At 35.0% G+C, this 23836-nt stretch overlaps 1 protein-coding gene across 1 annotated transcript in view; it reads right to left on the reverse strand.

The window, feature by feature from the left end:
* Positions 1–23836, reverse strand: part of TOP2B (DNA topoisomerase II beta) — a 62488-nt gene that overhangs the window by 17187 nt on the left and 21465 nt on the right. The window contains exons 4-18 of the mRNA XM_068674395.1: positions 22154–22217; positions 20742–20887; positions 19628–19725; positions 18223–18435; positions 17968–18141; positions 10864–10965; positions 10626–10763; positions 9311–9449; positions 7175–7332; positions 6325–6450; positions 5296–5406; positions 5106–5211; positions 4784–4893; positions 1650–1742; positions 1439–1553 (exon numbers count right to left, since the gene is read on the reverse strand). Coding sequence (XP_068530496.1) covers positions 1439–1553; positions 1650–1742; positions 4784–4893; positions 5106–5211; positions 5296–5406; positions 6325–6450; positions 7175–7332; positions 9311–9449; positions 10626–10763; positions 10864–10965; positions 17968–18141; positions 18223–18435; positions 19628–19725; positions 20742–20887; positions 22154–22217 — 1893 coding nt within the window. The remainder of the gene's footprint in view (positions 1–1438; positions 1554–1649; positions 1743–4783; positions 4894–5105; positions 5212–5295; positions 5407–6324; positions 6451–7174; positions 7333–9310; positions 9450–10625; positions 10764–10863; positions 10966–17967; positions 18142–18222; positions 18436–19627; positions 19726–20741; positions 20888–22153; positions 22218–23836) is intronic.

A 23836-nucleotide genomic window follows, 5' to 3' on the forward strand; every position in this document is an offset into this window, starting at 1 on the left:
TTTGATCTTCTGATTTACTTTTACTGTTTAGGTACACTTAGAGTATACTTTAATTACAACATCTTTGTGGAAGGGATTGCATCATTTTTCTGTGTATTATCTAGCACTGCAAACTAAAATATATGTATTGATCTATTCAGTGTTTTAACTCACACTACTGAACTGTACTACAGTATTGCTACACATTTCCATTAATAACATGCATCAAACATAAGAGCAAAAATTGATAAAAAGACATTACTCCAATCTCCATTTCATTTAAATACATAAAATTCAATTTTCTTTGTAATGGACCTGCATCATGTTTACATAGCAAAGATCTGTTTAGAGGAACAGACCTAGAGGATTTCCTTTACACAGGAGAATCACCAATAAGAAAGTTGTAATTGAAAACTGTGAAGAGATGGTCACAGCGTTCTTCCTCTTCATATTTTTTGAGATTTTTTGCCAACAGACTAGCTTGTTATATATCACCTGTGATACTGAAGAACAGAAATCACTGCTCAGGTTACTACCTTCTGAGCAGTTCACAGACCCATGACCAGTAAGGAGAATTACAGCTAACACTGGCAGTGACTCAGATGGCAACTATGTACATAATGTGTAATGTATACATGTATATAGAGATATATAAACACACAGTTTATATTACAGTATGTATACATTTTATTTATGTGGATTTGCAGTGTAGTAGGTGTACATATTAAGGTTCCTTTCTCATTTTCTTATATTTCTGTACAGACTTGCTGCATGAATATTTTGGTGTGGGTCTGTAGTGTCAAGCAGGCTGGCCACCTCTGCTATAAAAAGTGTATTGGAAAGTGGGGAGAAACGCTTTTTTTTGTTTGCTCACAAAACCTCAAGAACTTTTTTTCATGTCTTAGTAAGTATATGCATATTTACAATATAGGCAGAAATTTCTGTTCATGATGTCTGGAGATAGTTTTACAAATGAAGCACATACATGTGGTGTGTAGTGAGCTGCTTCCTTTCATGCTCATGCTATTGCAAGGGGAGAGTTGGCAAATCTGACTGACAGAACCCTAGCAAGATTACAGGAAGGTTCATTAACCACTAAAACAATGCTTGTGGTATACAACTGAAGGGAGAAAACTCTTATACCATCTACCCTCAGCTCCCAATTTGAATTGCAATTATTATAAGCACTTAAAACACTTGTTTTCTCTGACTGTTTAACTAGAAGCAAAGCACTTGTACTGTCCCAGGGAAGAGGTCTGGTTAAGGTAAAAGGCTGCAAAGCAACAGCTTAAGCTTCCATACAGAAGAAACATTGCAACTTCTTAGCATACGAATGCTAAACAAAAATATAAAAGTCTTCTATTCCCTATCTGAATACATTGACTTCCAAAATAAATCACAGATTTAAAAAACAATAAAAATGAATGTTCCAATGAATCATAATGAACTATCAGCTTACCATCAACAAGGGAAGGAATAGATCTCTCATTGTCTGAATTTGAGAAAAGGATCAACTCCTTGTTAATGAAGTCATTGTAAGTTAAATGTTTTGTTGCTGTACCATATAAAAATTGCTGAAAAAAAACCACACATATATTATTCATTCAATACAAATCTACAGTATGTTTAGATCTCATCCATCAGATTCATTACCATTATTTAGGACTCACCTCAGGAAGACCATGTAGCCGACGCTGTCTCCTGTCCTCCATGAAGTTTGTTAACCATTCTTTCCGGTCATCAATCTTCTTTTTACTGAAGGCCTGAAAAAAATCAGGTTTACTACAGTATCAGAACGTACATGTTTGTGTAAATATACATGTTACTTTAGTCACAATTTGGTATGTACTGCACTATAATAATATTTATTTGGACAAAATAAACCAAGTAATTAATGCTTATGTTTAAGCAGCCGTACTGGTTCATGGCCTACTGGACATTGTTGCAGAGGGTTTTTCTAACTGACACCTCTCCCATCTGATCATCTCTGATTATCATGAGATCAGTATGCAGTTAGACAAATGTTATAATTCTTATTCTTCTCTTCACAACAGAGTTGTCCTTTGTTTAAAGCTGTTGTGATCTCTCCACAAATAATTCTAAGGTTGGGTTCATCGTTTAATTTGTCATCAAGAAAATTAACCACAGGTATTATAAAAGATACTCTACTCCTCTTGTCCTCTCCATGCCCTATTTGCACTATCAACCATACGTCAATAATGTGTAGCTATTCCTGAGTGATTGGCTCTAGTCCTCAAAGAAAACTGACAGCCTGAAAAAACTGACATTTTATGAAAAGACTAAATGAGAATTTACGCCAGCTGACTGAGGGCCTTAGTCTTTATGAATACAAGACGTCATTTTAAAGCAACAACTTATCCCTACAAAATGACACAAATGTTCTGTCTGTCCTGTTACTGAAACAGAGTTCCCCTCCAGTGTGTTTCTTCTCCAGAAGAAATAACAGAGGAATGCATAAAAAATGTGGTTTAAGCAAAATTTCAACTAATTTGGGAAAATTCTGTGAGTTGTTGAGGTACTACCTCTTTCATTACAGAGTAAAATACATGGATTCCATCATGTTCTGATTTCACCACTCTCCTGCATAAGAGAACAGAAATCACTGTCTTTTTTTAAGGACTCTGACTGGAGCACTCCAGAAGATCTCAATTAATAGCTTAATTTCCTTGGAGATCATAATATTTCACATTAAATAGTAAACCTAATTAACTTACTGAGAAAGGGACTAAGTGATATCACCCTGTTTAGTATCAGATTGACTACCTTTGTCAATAAAGCTCAACAATTTACAATGTCAGACATCTGTAGGCTTAAGATTAGGCTCTTGTAAAAACATGGCTTAATTCTTACAGTCTTATTCTAGTTCTTTTCCATGTATTTATACTTTTCCTATAGAGACACTGCAGTGACAAATGAACAAGAGCTGGATCAGCATACAAATTAGAATAAAAATTTTCAATAAAAATTACTCTTGAATATTTATGCTCAAATAGAATGTTTTTTGTTTCCTTTCCTTTCTTCACTTAGAACTGCTATTCTAAGACTGCTAGACTTCCTAGCAGAAAGTTCTTCATAATACTGAGAATTTACTGAGTGAAATAATTATTGGTTTTCCTGATTAGAGCTATCCTGAGACCTGGTAGGCCCTACAATCTTTGACCCACTATGCCCAGTGGTGACTTGGGGCTGGAATTGTAACTGTCAGCAGAGAAGATGTGGACAGGAATACAGGTGGAACTTCTGTTAACAGCTTTCTTGTGTAACAAATGACTAATTTCATCCAGAATGGATAGGATATAACTTTAGACAATAGTGAGTATCAGCCTTAACAGGTAATATGGCCTTAGACATCATTGAAATAAATACAGAACATCCTGCATGTCAACTATTCACTATTAACAGGCCAACTTTATACAAACCTAGAATATCTTGTAGAGTTATATGTACACTATGAGAAACAGAAGACATGGTGAAGGAAATGAACAACAGAATGGAAAGCAGAAGACTAGATACTCCACAATAGTGTCTCAGTACTTGGTAATGGTACTGATGAAGCAGTCAGTGAAGAATGATCACAGCATAAACAGAAAGACACTAAGAAGAATTCTTAGTAGGAACAGAATCTGCCTTTAGGGCTAAATGTGACATCAAGAGTGACATCAATCTGTTTGGTTGTAATTGCAACTGAACTCTTTTACCTTCCCTTGAACCGAAAGACCGTCTGTCTGGAACTTTTAGAGGAGAGCTTACAAATTCTCCTTGAACAATAATTGTGGTGTATATGCAGAAGTAGAACATAGATTTTTGATCAGGTTGTTCAGGGTTTCTTCTCCTCTTAATGGATATGCAAACTTACAGACTCCTTTACTATCTAGATGAACACACTTTTCTAGGATGGGCAACCACATGCAAGGATTGTGTTTCAGTGCATCTTTGGCAGAATGAAAATGAGAAGTATAAATAACTTCTGACACATTGTGCGTTTTTTTTTCCTTCAAGAGAACAGGTACATACTGCTTACTAGCCTTTTCTGTTAGTAAAAACACACCATTTTACTGGATCTACAATATAAAGAAAAAGTTATTATATAAGGAGAGAGCTCATATCTGAATATGTGCATTTTCCCATTTTTCTCTCTAATAACACCTAAAACTGAAATAGTAAATTAACTTATGTAAAAGGTGAAACACATCTTGAGGAAACAGTTCATTCTAGACACTCCATTCTTTCTCCTTTCTCAAGTTTGTGAAACACAAATAATTTCCTGGTGTACTGACTGTTTATGTCTGATCTGTTCAAAACACCTGAACACAACTACCTACAAGATTTCAAATTCAAATGTGCAGGACATATCTGAATACACACGTGCCACACTGACATATCTTCAAAGAATAAAGTATTATTATCTGATGCAATTTGCTCATAAACAAAAATCGGGACCCAAGTAGGTGCAAAACACCATCAATTTGAGCTCTATTGCCTTACTCAGAATACTCTTTTGTGTGTTCTCTCTTTAAAAGCAACTTTGAATGTACTGTTCCTTGATATCTACACCACATAAAATTGATCAGAGCTACTAAGCAGAAGGTGGAATTAATTTTGTAGCACGGATAAGGGTCTTACTCCATAATTTGAAACATTTTTCAAAAGCTTTTTTCTCCCCTGAAAGTATTTTTTATTCAGTCATGCCAAAAAAAAAATCTCACCTGCTAGGACTTCCTCATGTTCAGTGAACAATGGAAACTAGAAAGTATCACAGAGAATCCCTTTTATAAGTTCTTACCAGCGTAATGGCAGCATCATCTTCAGGACCAGCATATCGAAATAAGATCCGATGTCTTTCCATGTCAGCAAAATATTCCTTTGCTTCTTTAGCAGTGCTGGTACCCAAACCTGTATAACAAAACAAAACAGTTACTCCATACTTGGAATTTATGTTTTAACATCTTACCCTTTGTACATAAGTTTTAATATTTTACCCCTTAAATAAAATAATTGCAGAAGATAAGATAGTGTAATGAAATTAGCTATAAATAAAACTTTGTAACATCTATTTATTATTTATTTTTATATTCACAAGGTTAACTTCTTTGTTTTAAACAAACCTTTGTAGTACTTTATCTTCCATGCTTTATGATTTTCCATGTGTTTCTTCCACTCATCAAATTCTGGAATACTATAGAATGAAAGTTCTTGCTTATTTTTGCTTGCCTTTAAAACAAAACAAAACAAAAATAATTAACTTTTCTGTTGCACTGTAAATAATAAATAAAATTGCATTAACAGGACCCATACCTTTACAATGGGAGTGATGAACTCCTCCAGAAAACCATGTTTCAACAGTGATGGCCAATTGTGATGAATAAAATTGATCAACAAGCCTTTTATGTGAGATCCATCCTGATCCTAAATCAGAACATGAATATGAGGCAATCTCGTAAAATGTCAGATCACACTAAGACAACAAAAAACTCACCCCCATCCCAACACCAAAACTAGAGTGGCAATGTATGAAAAAGTCTAGTTGCAAGGATAAACAGAATGCACTGGCCTCGATACATTAAAACCATATCTGTTGACACAAAAGGGAACAGTTAGGTTTTAATTTGGATTCTGAACTGAACCTGGGTATCAAATAGCCACTTGTAAACAACCCTATCCCAGAGCTAACATTGAACTCTTCCAAACCATGTGCACAGGTGCAGGTCACAGGTTTATTTGCCTATGGCATGCTTTGTTTGGGAGAGCTGTCCATCTCTCAGATAACGTGGAGCTGAATCTCTGTGGAAGAAAGCCAAACCTGGCCCATTGGTTCTCATTGGTGCTAAAATGCTTGATAATTTGACCTTTCCAGGAGAAACAAACAAACAAACCTTCGCAATTATCTAAAGCACAGGCTACCTCACCTTCTACAAATCGGAACAATAAACACATACTTCATGAGAATACACAGAAATAATTGCCTTCGTTCTAGTTTCTGCCAGATTAGCATTACTACCTCATCTACTGTTCACTTCTATACTTTCAACAAATTTTTGAGCAATCAAAAACATTCTTGTTTATACTTTTTTTTTTTTATTACTTTGGCTTCTCTGTTACAGTGCAGCAAAGTTCTGTTGTTCATTTGGAGTAACAAAAATAATGTATAGACAAATTATTCCCATAAAGAAATCTCAAACATTAGGGATTCCCTCTGAATACATCTATATTATCATAACATAGAGGCAGATTATAATGCACAAAAATGGAATCTACTTTAAGACTGCAGCAAAACACATTTCAAGAAATGCTGTATATATATAAAGTTGTGAATTTCAGACTAACCTGATCTGTCATGATCATAATTTTTCCGTATCTCAAACTTTTTAGAGATTCTGGATCTTCATAGCTTTTCTTGTATTGTAGTCCAACTATTTTGATGATGTTGTTGATTTCTGCATTTTCCATGATCTGTATTAAAAAGTTGCCTTAGCAGTTAGTATAAAAACCAGAAATTCAGAAATATCCCAATCTTTTTTTTAAGGTTTATAGCTACTTTTTCAATGCACCCCTACCTCAAACTTCATAACTCCTTCATCCCTGAGCCCCTTGTAGCCCTCACACCTGAAAAAATTCTTCTGTACGTATAAATCCTCAAGACTGTATCACTGCTTCTCCACAACCACAGCACTCCACAGAAAGATGAATATAACAAAAAGTCATCTCACAAAGCTGCCTTCTCTTTCATCACTTCTACAGGCATCTGCAAGACTGCAATACCCTTACTGCAGTACTCTTACTGCAATACTCTTACTAAAGACAAAGTATAGAGGGCAACAGAAGTAATGCAATTAGTAATAGTGATACTGCTTCATGTTGGTAGTCAATGAAACTACATGACAATTGAGAGAATGTAAGCTTTTAATTTGTAAAGTGTTCGTGTAAAGTGTTAGTATAAGTCAAAGGAGAATCTCCTTGCGTTTGTGAAAAAATGATATTTATCATCTCAGTACTTCACTTAGTATTTCTAGTTTAGGATTTTACTACAGGCTATAAAGTAGCTGGTCCTTTATGAAACCCTAGCCACTACATTTTCATGAAAAAATAAAAATGAAAATACTGTGATAAAACCCTAGAAATCAAAAATTATGAAACATCTACCTGTTGGCTAAAAGGAATTGAGAAGACTACTTACCTGTTTGTGAGAAGCTTCTCGAACGTTAAGAATTTTGCCCCTGAGTGGGAATACTCCGTATCTGTCTCGACCAATAACACCTAAGCCAGAGACAGCTAAAGATTTGGCGGAGTCTCCTTCTGTTAAGATTAGCGTGCAGTCCAAGGAATGTTTGCCGCCTGTAGTTCAGGAAGAAGTAGGAGCAAGGCAAAAAAACAAAACAAAACAGAAAGCTCAGCTTTTCAACTCAAACAATAGGAATATGACAGAATCCGTCACGAATGCTCTTCCTAAACTCTATGTCAGATGATTTCAATGGGCTGAATTTCTACTTTTAGGGATGACCCTCCATACTACTAGAACTACACAACAGGAAGGAGTATCCTTGCCCTCAGCAACACGCTACAGATCACTGTGGCAAAGAGCAAAATGAAATGCAATGGCATGTCTTACGTAGTGGCACCGACAAATCTGCACATAGACACAAAAAAAAACCACAGCAACAAAAAAAACACCCCAAAACAAATTGCTTCTGCACTTTTACCATTTCACAGGCTATCTGGAAATTACACACATACATTATGTATAGCTGAGTTATATGAGTGTGCTCAAAACTGGTATGACATGTATATTCTGTTTACTGCAACTGGAATATATTTTAATTTATAAGCAGTTTCAAAAATGGAACCCACTCTCTTTGAAGGGTACAAATGCTCATTAAGCAGTTTTGCTGTCTTATCAGTGACAAATGGTAGGAAAGACTGCAAAGACTTTGAAGCTGGTTGGCTTTTATCTATTGTTAATAATAAAGTTTTGAAGATAATGACATTTAAAATAGGTACTTTGATTTGCCTCTACCTGGTATGTAGAAAACAATTTGCCTCTTCCTATTACATTCAGAACTTACATTCAGACATATAGCTTAACTGAATCTGAATCACATTTATATTCACACTGTTAAAAGGTATAGCTACAGTACAATCAGGAAGGTGCAATCCAAATACCAAGAAAAATAAGTGTGTCGTTTTAGAATATATATTAGCCTCTTTCCCAAATGAACTGCAGAAAACAAATCTGAATGCCATCCAGGTGCACCGTCTTCTGGAATTGTGTGATCATTAGTGATTAATTTCAGGGAAGCACAATGTGCCTTTCTGGTATTTTTCTGGACACAGCTCTAAAAACTAAAAGAATTCAAGAGAAACTTCAAGCTTTCAGTCAGGTGGAGTCACCAACTAAAATTCATTAAGACAAGTTCTCAAGAGCAGAGCAACCAGCACATTCTCAGTGAAATTTAAGGAGTCAGTCCTCTGTACCATGCTCTGTCTTCCCTTCTCAATGAGAGCAGCTTTTAATTCATGTTAGAAATCCTTATTATAGTATTAGCTTAGTTCTTCTGCACAAGAACAAACACTTCCTATGGATTTTCAAGAGCAAACAGGTGACCCATATGGTACCTTCAGTCTTTAAAAAGAAAGGACTGAAAAACTTTTTACTAAATGTATCACTTACAATCCTTCAACCTAAAACATTTCTGCCTGTATACATAGCACTTCAGAATGTCAGGCCGAGTGTGAATACAACAACACACCTTATTTACAAACTGAACGTCTCTCTGCTTTCCCATGTGTCCACACCTGAATGTGAAATGCCTCCAACGTGAGATACCTGGTATGTTCCAGACCTTCAGTAAACTAATACCTGCAAAAGCCTTCCTGGGAGATAAATAGTTCCTGCTGCCCATGTAAGAACATCTAGGCAGCAGAGAAACATCTGAGTAACAGGTATCCAAGTTTTTGGGTGTTTTCTGTTTGTTTGAGTTTTCTTTCAGTTATTTTTTTTATCAGTTATCCAGTTCTTCAGATGTCATATTTTGCCTCAAAAGGGTTAATTATGTTTCCTCTTAATGACAGTTTTGGTTGTGGAATTTGTATTCCTTTGACAGATGCATGTTCCTGAAAGTCTAGTAAGCAAACTATACCAAATGCCAACAGAACAAAATGTTAACCTTTTCCTACAATCAAGTAAAAAGGAACCATTTTTTTCCTTCAAATTCCTTCAGCTATAGCTATACCATTTTTTAGGCAAGAGAACATAAACAGCCATTAGCAGTCTTACATTACTCACTTAAAAGATATTAAAAGTAAGTGTTCTTACCAGCATCATTAGCATCATCCAGTTTTGGGATGCCCTTGATTTTACTGTGTTTCACTGATGAACATTTTTTGTTCAGCTGAGTCTGTGCCTTGAATTTGACCCAATTCAAAATGCTCTCTATGATACCACAGTTAGAGGCCTGTAAGCAACAGATCAGAAGTGTGGATGAGAAAAGTAAAACTTCACATGGTAGATTCTTATCTCTCAATTTTAAGCTACTGATCTTTTACATAAAAAAAAAAAATGCAACCTGTAAAAGGCCAAAGAATTAACACATACCTGTGTAGCACATCATGAACACAAAACTAAAGTACAACACTCTCACAGATTCTTTAGTCTACCTTCTATAACTGGTGTTAAGGAAAGAGAAAAAGTGGACCAAGATTCAATATGAGGATGTATTATGTTGTGTGGTTGATGTGCTGAGACATTTTAGGTACTAAACTCCTGCTTCCTGGACTTTGGCAGCAAAATTAACCTTACAGGATATAATACGGACATCTAAGGCTTCTTTGGAAATTCTGAAAATAATTGGAAGATCCAAAAGGATTTAAAAATAAGGGTCTATGTATCAACTATTATCACAACCACTTCAGAAACTGGTACATTTCAAGAAATACATCTGCAGCAAAGATAGCATATAGCATGTCTTCTAAACAAAAACTGCTTTAGGTTTGAATTCACATTAAGAAACAAAACAAAACAACAAAAAGTGGAGCAAAACAATGCAAGCTTTGGCTTTTCATTATCCTTCGCAATACAGCACTCATCAGTTAGATATTCTGCTGCACATTTAATGTCTGAAGATCAACGTTCAAACTTGCAGGAAACCAGAAATACTGTAAACCAAACACATGGATAGAAATACAATGTATAAAACAAAATCTGGATAATAAATATGAGATTGTTATTTTTCCTGTAAGGTCTGTAAGAATGCCATTAGTAACACAAAACTAAAGAAATAAAATACAATACAAGGAGTTAAGTTGTGATGCCAAGAGTACTAGCAATAACACCATTCTCCTCACTACTAGAGTCAATTTCATTTTACTAAAATTAATGCCAGAATCTGCAAAAAATGAGCTCTTCTGTTGAAACTCACTTTTAAATCTGGGGCAAGAATCAAAATACAGTCATAGCCTCCATTATTATGGCCAGATAATTAACAAAAGTTCCTCCATCCCATTTTCATTGTATGCTAATATCACTAGGGTACCATAATGCACCAATTAATCTTCAGCTACCTAACATGTATATACATAATCCTGTCTGTGAATTCCTGTTTCACTGAAAACAAGATATAAGCTTTACTTACTGCTTTAAAAAATTTCTCAGATAGCTGGCACTTGGACCCAAAACTTTTAGGCTGCAGTGTCATGTTTTCCTTTGTTTGGGAATCAAAAGATGGGTTTTCAATCAAGCAATTAACAAAAACCCATATATGATTCTTCACCTGTTGAAAACACAGAAAGCAATTTACTTAATAAAATTACCATCTTCTTCTTTAATAATATATATTTTTATATATGGCATTTTTGTACAATGTCACTTGCCTGAAATGGTTTCACTGAAACTCCAGCTTTATTCTTCTTTTTCACCACTTCTATCAGTTTGCCCACAACCTGATCCACCACGTAATCGACATGCCTACCACCCTTGATGAAGAAAGAAAGAAAAAAAAAACACAACACTTTGAATTTTTCTAATAGCTTTTAATCTTATAAACAAGGATCAAATAAGGTTAGTTCCTGTAGTCATACTGCAGTCAAAGTTGGAAGTCAATGCACATTAAGTTATAAGATAACAAAGAAAATTTGGTTTTACAGTTACTCTTTTGTCATTCAGTCTTCATTCCCGCCACAGGGCAGTAACTTGTAGCTATGTAACCATGTTGCCACCTGTCTTGTAACAATTGAGCAGTCACCTGGACTTCCTTACAGCTACTGCCCAAATGCAGAAGGGGAACAAAATGGCTTACAAGCAATTCCTGGCATCATCTCAGTGGAAAATGAAAGAAAGATAGGCAGAAAGACAGGCAGAAAGACAGCATAGGATTTTTTCCTCCGCTGCACCACAACAGCTGAAAATAAAATGTTCACAGTGCCTGTCACAATTCCTGCCTTTATCCTTTGAAAAGGGTGACTCTCTGGTTATCCTTGCTTGAAGCCTTTCCAGATATATTTCCAACTATTTCAACTAACGCCATTATTGAGGAAAAGAAAAAGGAAAAGGGAGAGGGAGAGTGAGAGGGAGAGGAACTTTTGGCTAAGGTGATGTATTCACCTCCTAGCTGTGAACCCCAGCAAAACAGACCCTGAGGAAGAAATACTCACTTATATACTTAAACTTTGGAAGTGGTAAGTCAGAAAAGTTACCTTTTTGAAGTCAGATATAACTATGGAATAAAAGGCTACTGGATACATACCTTCAAATACTAGTTGTTTCTCCTACTCTGGAATGTTTCATTTGCTATTATTATTAATCATGATTGTATCCATGGGCTCTAATCCCACTTCACACAAAACAATTACTTTTTCTTAACCTACGATGTGAATCTTTCTAAGATGCATTTGCCACACTTTGTAGGATTTGCACTGTGCATTTATTAATGTCAGTTGACGTTACTCAATGATGATATTGTTCCATTTTCTTTGTATTAAGAAAATGATTTCTAGGTCCTATGAAATACAGATTAGCTTTGTTCGTTTAGGTAATGGACAGCTTTTCTGTGATTGTTTCTTTAGTTGATAGAAGTCTGTACGGTTTCAGTCTTTACTTGTGATTCTGATTCAGATTGCTTCTGAATTTTAGAATATACCCCGTAATTGTTAGCTTTCTTTTACACGTGTAAATCCACAGCCATTGTTAGGATGTAATAGATCTCCAATAGGTCTCTTTTTCCAGAAAGCTCACAATTTCATGTGAGCTTTTTCATGCCTTTATTTTCCAAATGATTTCATCTCAAAAAGGTTTGTCTTCTAACTGTACGTTTGGGGTTCTTCTTGTATCTGGTTTAAAGTTTAAGTCCAAAGAGGATTGTAGCCAGAGAATTTGATAGAAGGCCTGGGGCACCATCTGGAAGTGCCTGAACTGGAAGTGTGGAACAAAATTTTGTTTGTTCGAACGTTTATTTCTTTCCTATTTAGACTGAATTTTATCAATAGTAGAAATGCTAAATAAACACTGAAACTAGTATGAATTTTCATCACCCTGCCCCATTGTGAAGCGAGTTATATCTGATTCAAAAAGTCTGTTACTTTCTGACACTGTTAATGATGAAAGAGGCAGGTCGTAATCAACCCAATAAATGTGTGCCAGCTATCACATTATAGCATAAACCAATTCAACACCAACGCAACAAAAACCTAATCTAGCTACTGTATATGTACACAGAGTACAGAGAAGAAAGGGAAACAATTTGACCCCTTTTGATGACAGTAAACTGTTAGCTTAGGTTTGCTGCTGATGGGACTACAAACAGTTGTAAAAAACAAAAAAAAAAAACAAAAACAAAAAAAACAATAATAGTTCTCCGAAGTGGAACACAGTTATTAGAAAAAACACCTAACATAGATAGGTTGAGGACGTATTATGTTGTCTTGTCAATTTAGCTTCTCCCAGGTGCAATATATTGTGGATTTCCTCCCACTATTTTTAACCCAAGATAAATATTTGAAGCCAGTATCTGGAGAGCAAATAAAAAAATCTTATGAGTACTTACTTTCTTTCACCTCCTACTACAAAGAGGAGGTCTGTGTCTCTCTTATACAGAGATCAGAGTTCTTGGTCAAGCTTTACAACCTTGTCAAAAATAAATATTTTACTAGGACAAGACATATTCTGCTGAAATACTCTGACTAAGAATTCCTTCCTATCACACTTCAGAACTGACTTAAAAGGTGATCTAACTGAACCAAACAGACTGACTGATGCCAGTACAGAAAAACTGAGGTAATGAATGACCTGAAATTTGTAATAGAGGCACAGAGGAATCTTGTGCAACTGTTTAGTAAGACAGTAGTAGGAGACCTCAAGCTGATGAACAGAAACAGCTGTAAGGGAGTGCTTCAGAATGGTAAACATTTGACTAGAGTCTCAAGGGAGAGAACTAATTTCAGCATGAGGCACGTTCTTTCAGAGAAGTTTGACTTTGAGGACAGGACCTCAAATTTTTTTAAGCAAACAAAAGTAAGCATGTTCATATGATTTTCTTGCATGAAAAATGTTCAGGTTAAAACAAACATTGAAAGTCATTGGAAAGGTAGGAAAACCTTTCACTGAAATAAGCAATAAAATGGGGAATGGAGAAGTGTGGTTTCATTGCTGCCTAGATTAGCTTCCCTTGGCTTTTCTTTGTATTCTGCAGCATTACCAAGTCTATTGTTTCACATTTCTCATCAATTGTACAGAATATGGGGTACAAAATAACAGCCGCTTCTACTGATTCACCAAGAATCACAAATCAAACTCCTGCAGCAATTTTAACTTTTGCTCAATGAAGTTAAGGGGTGGCTAGCATTACTGGAGTTTTACTTCCAACATCTGTAACAAAAAGAAGATATTTTGCTGACAGAGAACTAAACAGAAAAATAAATCCCCAAATTTTAAATAGTTTTGAAAAAAAAAAGGGCATTTGTGGGAAAGGAATTTGCAGGTGGCTTCGCACTGTTTCACACATCCCTGAATTAGAGATAATGAGGGCACAAGCGGTAGAAATAAAAACCTGAGCAAGGTTGAGATAAAGTAAATTGGCTACAGTGTTCAGGATGAGCTTTGGGCAGTGGCCAGTTGCTGGCTGGCTCCATGTGCATGTCTGAGGGTCTCTACCCTACTGTATGATAGATTCGGGCGTGTGGACAGCACATGGATAATGCATGCATAATGCATGCATAACACATGCATTAAAATCTATTCTCTTATAGCAAAGAATGGAGTGATACAGACATATCCTACACAATTAAAACATACCTAACTCAGAGCCCACTATTTTACTCAGAAGATCACCTTTGCTTAACACTGATTTGTGTCTTATAAAAAAACAACAGAGTAAATAATGGTTCCTGCTGAGACTAACCTGCATTGTGGCAGGAAAAAAAAATCTATGAAGACATTCTTTAAAGATATTTTAAAAACAGAACTGAGGAGAAAGTAAGCTTTTGATAAGTATGAGGAGGTATAAGATAGATAAGAAATATGAAATGGAAGACATCAAAACCAAGAAAAAACAGCAGGCAAACAGAGGAAAAGAAAGAACAAACAACTAGCAAACAAAAAAATAAAAGCTAGCTCAAACCATTCTATGACACAGTAGGCATCTGAAAAAAAATCAAAAAGTGGCTGAACCAACAGGAGATAGCAGCTGTGTTCTCAACATCATGTAGAAAGAAGAGATGAAAAGAAAAAAAAAAAAGAGAGAGAGAAGGGAAAAAACAATGGCTTAAAAAATATTAACCATTACCAAACAAGTACTTGCACTTCAAAGAAACCATATACAGTTTCTGTCAGGTTTCAAAGCCACCTACTAAACAGCAACACAAACCACCAGCGTGAGTTAGAAGCACCATACATACAAGGTTTTTTTGATTGCCAATGTCATTTCATTACACACACAAAAAAAGTTTTTATTCATATATAAATGACAGAGTTTCAGCATAGGGAGAGTTCAGTGGAAGTTGAAGCATCGATATCCTGCCAGTGAAAGAAAAATAAATCCATTTCCAAAGTGCTACTACATGAAAATATCATATGACATTTCAAAAGCATTTCACATTTGAATGGCAATATTAAATGCATTACTTTCAGTCATCACATTACTAAAATCTTATGCTTACAGCAATATATCTGATTTTGGTATAATGTTTTATATACAAGCAGATTAGAAAAGCCTAGTTTTAGCACTTCAAATATTTTGCTAAATCTAACAGCTGACATATCAAAAACTGGTTACTTACCAGTAATTCTTGTTCTTAGAAGATATTAGTTATTATAACAGTTCCCCATTCCTGTGTCCATTCTTAGTGTGTAGCATTGATTGAGGGATGTTCAGAGCTCAAAGTTTCAACCTTTCAACCATCTCACCAGTAGGTGGCACATTTACCCACTACAGAAGCATAACAGCCTATAACTGCCCCAACTGTCAGTACATTTTAATACAAGACAGAAAAAAGAAAAATACCCTCTAAATCTAGAGGGCTGTTAATGATTATTATGATTACTGTAGTATGAAAAATAGAACTATAACTGCAAAGCCTTCTTTTCCCAGAAGGCAGCCAATGGAATCCCCATCTTGCAAAATTCAGGATGCAAGGACATCTAATGAAATTATAGCGACTGAAATCTTAAAAGTGAAGCATAGACTAGCTCCAATATACATTCTGTTAATATTGTCATCAACAGCCAACAGCCTTGGTTTCATGGGCTGCTCCCTGCATCCAAGTCTAATATCTGGCACTGCATCTGTATCAGCTGTTTTTTTCTGCTGAAGTGATAAGTAGCATTACAATTAGCAGTGCTGCCATATTAAACATATCATCAGATTGATATGTTAATAACAACTTTTACTACAATTTCTACTATAGCTACTATTTGAAATTGAGAACTTGTGAAGAAAATATTTAATCAGATTATATTCAAGTCTCAGTAAAAAGTTATCTGCACAACACTTTCAGCCTCAGAGTCTCACATCAAATTCTGTGGTAGTCTATTGTGGCAAAATTATGAATACACATGGACCTGACCACAATAACGAAGTTACAAAAACAAAATGAGGGAGCTGTGCCTCAACATACTGCCTGAACTTCTACCCACCCCTCAAAAAAAAAAAGCCCCGTCAACCTAAAAAACTTGTTTGGAATTTAAAGCAAGTTTAAAAAAGGTGGAAGGGAAGTTAGCACTGGGTGAAATTTATCCAGAAACAGAAATGAAAAGCTTTCAGCAAACAGTGATAAATAACCAAAAAACAGCTGAAATGAGCTCCTCACCTGTTAGCAGATAAGGGAACAGGCAGGTGACGCAGTTAGTTACTAGCCATTATGTCTCATCAGTGGGTAGTGGCACATCAATTGCTGGTGAGGTGGTTCACCGCCCGAACATTCCACATCCAGTCACACACATAAGGCATGGATTGGGAGAGCGGGAAAAACTAGAAATTACAACACTTACCTTTGAAGAATACACAGTACTTTTGCTATGAATTTTCTTAAAGAACATATAACAATGTGCATGTGTAACTGCATGATGGGTGAAAACCGATCCAAAGGAGTCAAATTCAGTATCACTTGAGTAAGCATTCATTTTTTCCAATACATTCTCTTAACCTGATACCAAACATTATTAAGTCTGTCTACATTGCCAGCATCTTCAAAAAGTTATCGTATACATCTTTAAGGTCGTGTTATTTTTCTCCTTTATGTTGCATAAAGAGGCCTGAATTAAAACCAAGTTTTAACCTTTTAATTACCAGGTATGTTTGTATCCCCAGTTTTGAGAAGTATCAGATAAGCATTTGATTAAAATGCACACTTTAAAAGTAAATATTCTACACTGAAATAAACTATCACCCTTACCACTGAACACTGGTTCACCTACACTGCAAAGAACATTGAAGTAAATTATGTAGTAAAAACTTTATACTGTCAAAACACTGACTACACATCACCTACCAGTGAGATTAACACTGGCATTTCTGGGCACCTGCCTAGACTAGGGACCCTACTTAGTGCAGTCACTGCACTTACGAACTGGTGCTTAAGAACCATTTTTGCTAACTCTAGAATTTCATTCTGTTTGACTCTATCAGATGAGATTTGAGCAAAGGGTAGTTTTTTAGTGAATACACATTCTTATCTTTCTGAGAAACTCATGGTTCAGGTTCCCTACAAACAGTGCCATCACAAGAATTACTTGACTGGTGTTAGATCACTCAATCAGTGTGGTTTGTCAAGAGCAGAAATCAACAAAGATTTTCTTTCACCATGGTGGATCCCAGATACCTTAACTTGGGCCACACCAAACCAGCATAAATGAGTTATACCAATAAATTTTAGGTGATTGTCTTTGTGCCTGAGTACCACAGCATCAAAGCAGACTTCTTTCTAGTTTAGTACGCTGAGCAGACTGCTTCTTCATCATATCTGAAGATTTGTTATGATGCCATTTGCTACTTCTCTAGTTGCTAATAAGAACAAAGAACAACACATAGATCCCGTATGTAGAAACACGGATGAAAAAAAATTAATCTCAATATTTCAGGCCAGTTTTATACAGCATAAAGCAATAAATTAAACACCATTTTTCATGAATACTGAAAGACTTGTTTCCTCTCAAAACCTGTTACTAGCTTTAAAGGGGTCTGTACAGTTTTTAATCTTAATCTTGGAATTGTTTTACTAAGCAATAGTTCCATTCATTAATCAGTAACGCTCAGGTAAGACATCAGTATCATTGATCACGTTTACTAGCATTTTAAAATCTAGGGCATATTCAGAAATACTGATATGACCATATTTTGACTGCATTCAGTTGCTCCGCCAAATCCTTTCATGCAAAGGATTATCCCAGCTATTTATTTTTAGTAACACATTTTTTTTTGGAATGTCTGACTAGGCATAACCTTAGCATCTTTTTTTTTTTCATTTAATGTAACTGTAACTACTCACCTTTGTGGTAGCTATACTATTTACAAAGCTGATTTGCTGAAATCCTTTTTCACTTAAAGTTAGGCACACATCCCATCGTTCATTCACAACTTCATGAATAACTTTGAGTGCAACTCCAGTTTCATCCAGCTTGTCCTTTACGTAAAGATCTACGTAACTGCGAAATCCATTTACCTATGAGTGACACAGATAGCAATTACTCTACTTCAGATTAAATACTCAGTCCACTTAAAAAAAATTAAAAGAGGTTCTTACAGGTAACTTCTTCCCATTCAACATAACTTTGACTCCTTTGCATGACCCAGCCAAATCATATGCTCTTCTTGTCATGAGGGCCACAATATCCTTATCGAGTTTTTCCATTTTAAATTTAGATAGATCTGGTTGGAATGTAATGCATGTGTAGTCATCACCATCAAAATGTTTAATCTTGGGTTCAGAAGTCTTCATCATATTGTTCATCCAAGTCTTTGGAAACAAAACATTTAATATATTAGCTTAAAGACATTATCCTCCTGCTTTGTTCCATTTTCCACCTATGCTAGGACTGCAAAAACTACAGAACAAAAAGCTCACAGACTTCTTTTAAAAGTTTCCTCTGGTAAAATACTAAGTATAAAATTAATTGCTTTACCAAGATTTGCAAGTATTAGTGACAGCCGATTTGTGGTTTCTATAAATACACAGGCATCGTTACATTGATGGATATGATTCTAATGCAAGTAGAGCGCACTGCAGAACTGACTAAATTAAGTACAAGTGATCTACCTAAATAGTCTTTATTGCCCATTAGTTCAATGTTTTCCATCCACTACATACTTCTATAGAGAGGTTTATTAGCCCCTGTGCAGAGCCTCAGCAGTCCCTGAGATAGCACTTCCGTGGATGTGCTTTTAATAATTTGTTTTTTGGCAATTAGCAGAAAATCTTACATTTTTAAAGAGACACATAAACCATTGAAACGTATTGGCTTTGGCAGTAACATGACAGCATAACCAGAAATTGCCCAGGAAAAAGCAAGAGAAGCCACCAACTGTGAAACACTCCAAGCCTGAGGAGCTTTGGTAGTTAACACTCCCCCCAACGTTCTTCAAACTTTTATAAAGGTGGCCAGCTCAAAGCTAAATGCAGTAGATGAATTACATGTAATCTTTGAACTTTGTTCTGACAATTAAAACTATGAGCAATGGGTTCATGTGGGATTTCTTTGCACCCAACTCCACCTGTGCTGATGAAAATTCATGACCAATACATCAAAAATTCTTTTTTTGATCCTAATATAAAATAACCTAGATAATTGTTTTTATGTTTGCATAGCAAAGTAGAAAGATTTTTTTTTTTCTGAGAAATCACCTAACAATTACAAAACATATCAATTAAACATGTTCTTTTTCACATGCACATGAATAAACCTCAGTTTTAACAGCAAAAAATTGTTTTTCATTTTTAGTTACCTAACACTTGCAAGAAAAATATTACTTAAAACAAACGAAAAAACCACTAGGATGCAGAAGTAGCAGTTTCACTGACAGAACTAACTTAGCCTGAATAGCACTTTACATTTGAATGTGCATGATTATTTTTATGAAATATAGAAAATGTGTTAAATTTGAATCTTATGATTACAGCAAAAAGAACAAATTTGAGACTATTTGTATACCTGCTTAAAGCTGTGTTTGTATTCCTTGCAAGCAGTTTCAACCGTAAACTTTGTACTAAATATGTTACAAAGTTTTGCACCATAGCCATTACGACCACCTGAAAAAATAACATAAATAAAAAATAACAAAAATAACAGTAAATTTTGTTAAAGCAAAGCTTAATTTACGATATACAGAGGCAATGCAAATGAAATAAAATATTCCTATATAAGATGAAAGTTGGGCCATATGTCAAGAGCTATCAAAGGATGACAGAGATGCATTTTCACGCTACCTACAATCTGGTGCAACTATTTCTGCCTCAATAATGCACCTCTTGCTCCTCCCCCCACCGAGGCCAGGATGCTCCCATTGCTTCCCTTCTGTTGATCTAGAGGTTTCCTGCTGAAAGGCAAGTGACCTCAACACCACGATCCAGCTGAAAACTAATTCGCGATCAGAGCCAGCTCATTCTGCACATGCTTGCTAGCTCTGGCAGAAAAGCAGCAATGGGAATAGAAGTCCAGAGGTAAAGAGATTAGGTCACCCCCTTCTTGGCAACAACTCAAAGGTACATGTAAACCTTCCTGACTGAAGTCACACTCAGTTTCTGTGGAAACTTGGAAGAATTTCTAATACACTGTATAAATGTTAAAATAAAATAAATTCATTGCTCTACGTTTTCTGAAAATAAAATTTTAAAGTCATCATAAAATGGGCTAAATATATGGAGTGGGATAAAACAGAACTAACTTTCATTCATGATCTAAATTAGGGTTACATCACATTTAAGATAATAAATCAGTCTAATTTATTGAAATTATTCTTTCCTTCATCTCAATAACATAAATCTTTTAATGCTTGCACATGGTATAATTAACATGGATATTTTTTTTTACCGAATAATGAATGACACTAAACATACAAATATAAAATTTTATGTAAACATTGCTATTAAAAAAAAAGAAAAAGTAGGATTTTTTTCTTAAAGTCATTTTACTCTTACACAGAACACTGGTAATGGTGACTAAGTGATCATCCATCATGTAAAAGAGTAAAAATGTAAAAAGAGAAAGCACACTGATAAACAAACTAGCTTCACAGCATAAAACAAAGCAAGTTAAATAGTCTTGCCTGTAACTTTTTTCTCATCATCGTCGTAGTTGCTAGATGTTAGTAGCTGCCCAAAGATTAAAGCGGGTACGTATACTTTTTCTACTTTGTGTTCCACAACTGGTATGCCCTTGCCATTATTCCATATGCTGATAATGTTTGATTCCCTACAAAATAGTGAAGAAAGATATAAATCCAATTAACATTAACCTGAAGAAAGACTCCTAAATATATTTTACATGCTTAAATAACTGCATAAGTTACAATAAAAGACCATATTCTGTTTATTCACTGTTCTAGCAACTTTAATTTCAAAAAACATTTATTTGTGCTTAGTAGGTGTCAGAGAAGGAGCACAACTGCCCATACATGACAGCATTTCATATAAAAATGATCCCCCGAAATCTGTGTGAAGATCTTTCACTATCAACATGATCTGCAACAGAATCATGAAACTTTGTGACAGAATTATACTTGTTAGAGATGTAGCTTTACAGGTTTCAGTTAAAGTCCATCCAGATAAGGTTAAGTTATCATCTCTTTAAAACTGTTATTTTCCTCTTATGATAAACATTGTAATTTATTTTATGCATCAATACTGAAATTCCTCAACATCTAGCATCACTAATACTTACAGTGCTCATACAGAATTTTCGATCTGAAGCATTAGAGAGTTCAAAATCATGACAGGTCAGACAGACATACCACTACCATTTCCCTCTCATTCCATGATAAAAGCAATTTGTCTACAGAAATTGGTACTGCACTTTAAACTTGCAGAAAAATGACTTTTCAGCATCTTTATCCCGTGGATTAGGTGTGAAAATTGGATCTCCAAAATACTTATTCATTTAAATATCACTGAAAAGGTACTACTAAAGGAACCCAATCACCATCTATTTGACTATGGTACTTCTTATTAGGAAGTATCTCTTCATCCTCAAGTGTTCAATTTGGAAAAACATGGGTGACAACATATTTGCAATATGCAGTTTCAGCTTGATATAGCTGACTAATTTAAACATATCTTTATCCTCACGCTGAAGGAGTTAACATAGAAGCTCAGGAAGTACAAAATTATGGTACAGAAACTTAAAGTTAGTATTTATGATTTACATGTAACCTTGCTAGTTACAGTTATGTACTAGCAAGTTTTCACATAAGCATAGATTTTATAATCTTCAGATTCTAAGTTTCATTCAATCAAAAATTAATGAGTGGTTTAGGAAAGTAGATTATTATAAATTCAGAGTGGTAGTAATTACTGTTAAATTCACTTTTTCATCTTAAAATATGAAGCTAACAGAAATAACTCCAAAAAGATTATTTTTGTTGTAAAATAAAATCCAATTTCATTTAGCAAAATCATTTGTACAAATTTAAATTACAATTGCTCTGGCAGGGAAAGTAAATTAAAGCATGCTTTTACTTACGGATCGATGGATATTTTAATACAAGTCATATTCTTGTCCCTCTGCTTATTGTCAGCGGCATTTACTATGAAACAAAGTAATAAATTAGCACTTTCTAGGAGCTATAATTAATTACTTGGTGTGTTAAACTGATTATATATACATTCTACCATAAGTTACAATGCTTTAGGTCCTTTTTTTCATCAGGTAAGATTTTGTATACTCTGTATCGTTATTACCAGCATCAATAAATAAGAACATGGATCTAGAAGAAGTATTTTTCAACCTTCTTTTAATTCCTAATTTTACTTCTAGCAGTTAGACCATCTCAGAAATACAGAAGTGCATTTTGTGAGCCTCTTCTCATAACTGTTCTTAGCATGCTGAACACCTCATTCTTCTGTTTCTGCACTTCTTTGGATTTGTCACACATATTACACCAAACGTGTAAAAAAATCCTAGGAATTGTATGCATCATCACCAGATCAGTTTACACATCATTTTGACACTAAAATGCAATCCTGAAAAAGTCATATCCATTAAGGAGTGTTTTGATATCAGCAAAAGGTCTCTCTAAAGAAGCTGAGGCTTATAACTACTCTCGTTTTCAACAATGTAGGATTAAAAGAAGGATAATTGGAGGTTAACATTTTATTGGAATTTAATTAAATTGCACTCCAATGTATATTACCTACAAACAATAGAAATCTGAAATGTGACTATGGCCATTAACTATAAAAACACATTCAACATTTGTCTCAACACCCACAAAATAGGTCAAAATAAAATCTCAAAACAGCAAAGTACGTGAGGAGAAATCCAGTAAAAACGTATCTTAATAGCTTATAGGTATCTCAATATAGTGTCAGATATTTCAAAGTGCTTTTCCTAAAATCATTAAGAGCAGTTTCACTAAAAAGCATGCACAGCCATAATGTCCAATTTTCATCATGTTAATACACTGAACCTTAGCTCTCAAACCACACTCTGTAGTGTGCTTATGAGTGCTACATAAAGAAGCAATAAGCCATACAGTACTACAATAATGACATGGTAATTATTTTCCTTTTGAATGGGACCAGATGAAAGTGTCTCCCTTCTGTGAAAAGCCTGTAAATTCTTTCTAAGAGGCAGCACTCAAAAAAAAAAAAAAGTGATTTAAGTTTTCAGTCTCATATTTCTCAAATCACGGAATGAGTGAAAAATAACTAAACAAAATCCTTCTTTTCCAGCTGGCCAAGAAACAGACTTTAGCCATAGACTCTGAGACAGCAATACTATAAACTGTAGTGTTAGAGGTGTGGGTAAGTTCTGAACCCAATGAAGGTCATGACAAAATTTCCATTGACCTTAATAGACTGTAATTTAGTTCATGATGTTATCCTGCCAATTCTTACAACATAAATTCATAAAAACTGATTAGCCCAAGGAATAACGTCAATTAACCCAAAATATCAGTTCAGCAGACCGCTCAGATATTACATATCACTATTGCCAGTTGGTCTTCAATGTGTGGCAGTCACCAAGAGAATATCATAAGCTAGTAAGTCATAGTGACTCAGGGACTTAGGACACGATTTTCTAAAACTCCTTTGTTTGTGCCTCAACCACCATGCTTTTAAATGGCAGTATGATTCATATCCCTTTTAAAACTGTTTGAAGTCTAGAAATGATCCATCTAAGAATGACCATCACACCACCACT

Source organism: Anas acuta, chromosome 2, assembly GCF_963932015.1.
Source record: "Anas acuta chromosome 2, bAnaAcu1.1, whole genome shotgun sequence".
In the NCBI taxonomy this organism is placed as follows: domain Eukaryota; kingdom Metazoa; phylum Chordata; class Aves; order Anseriformes; family Anatidae; genus Anas; species Anas acuta.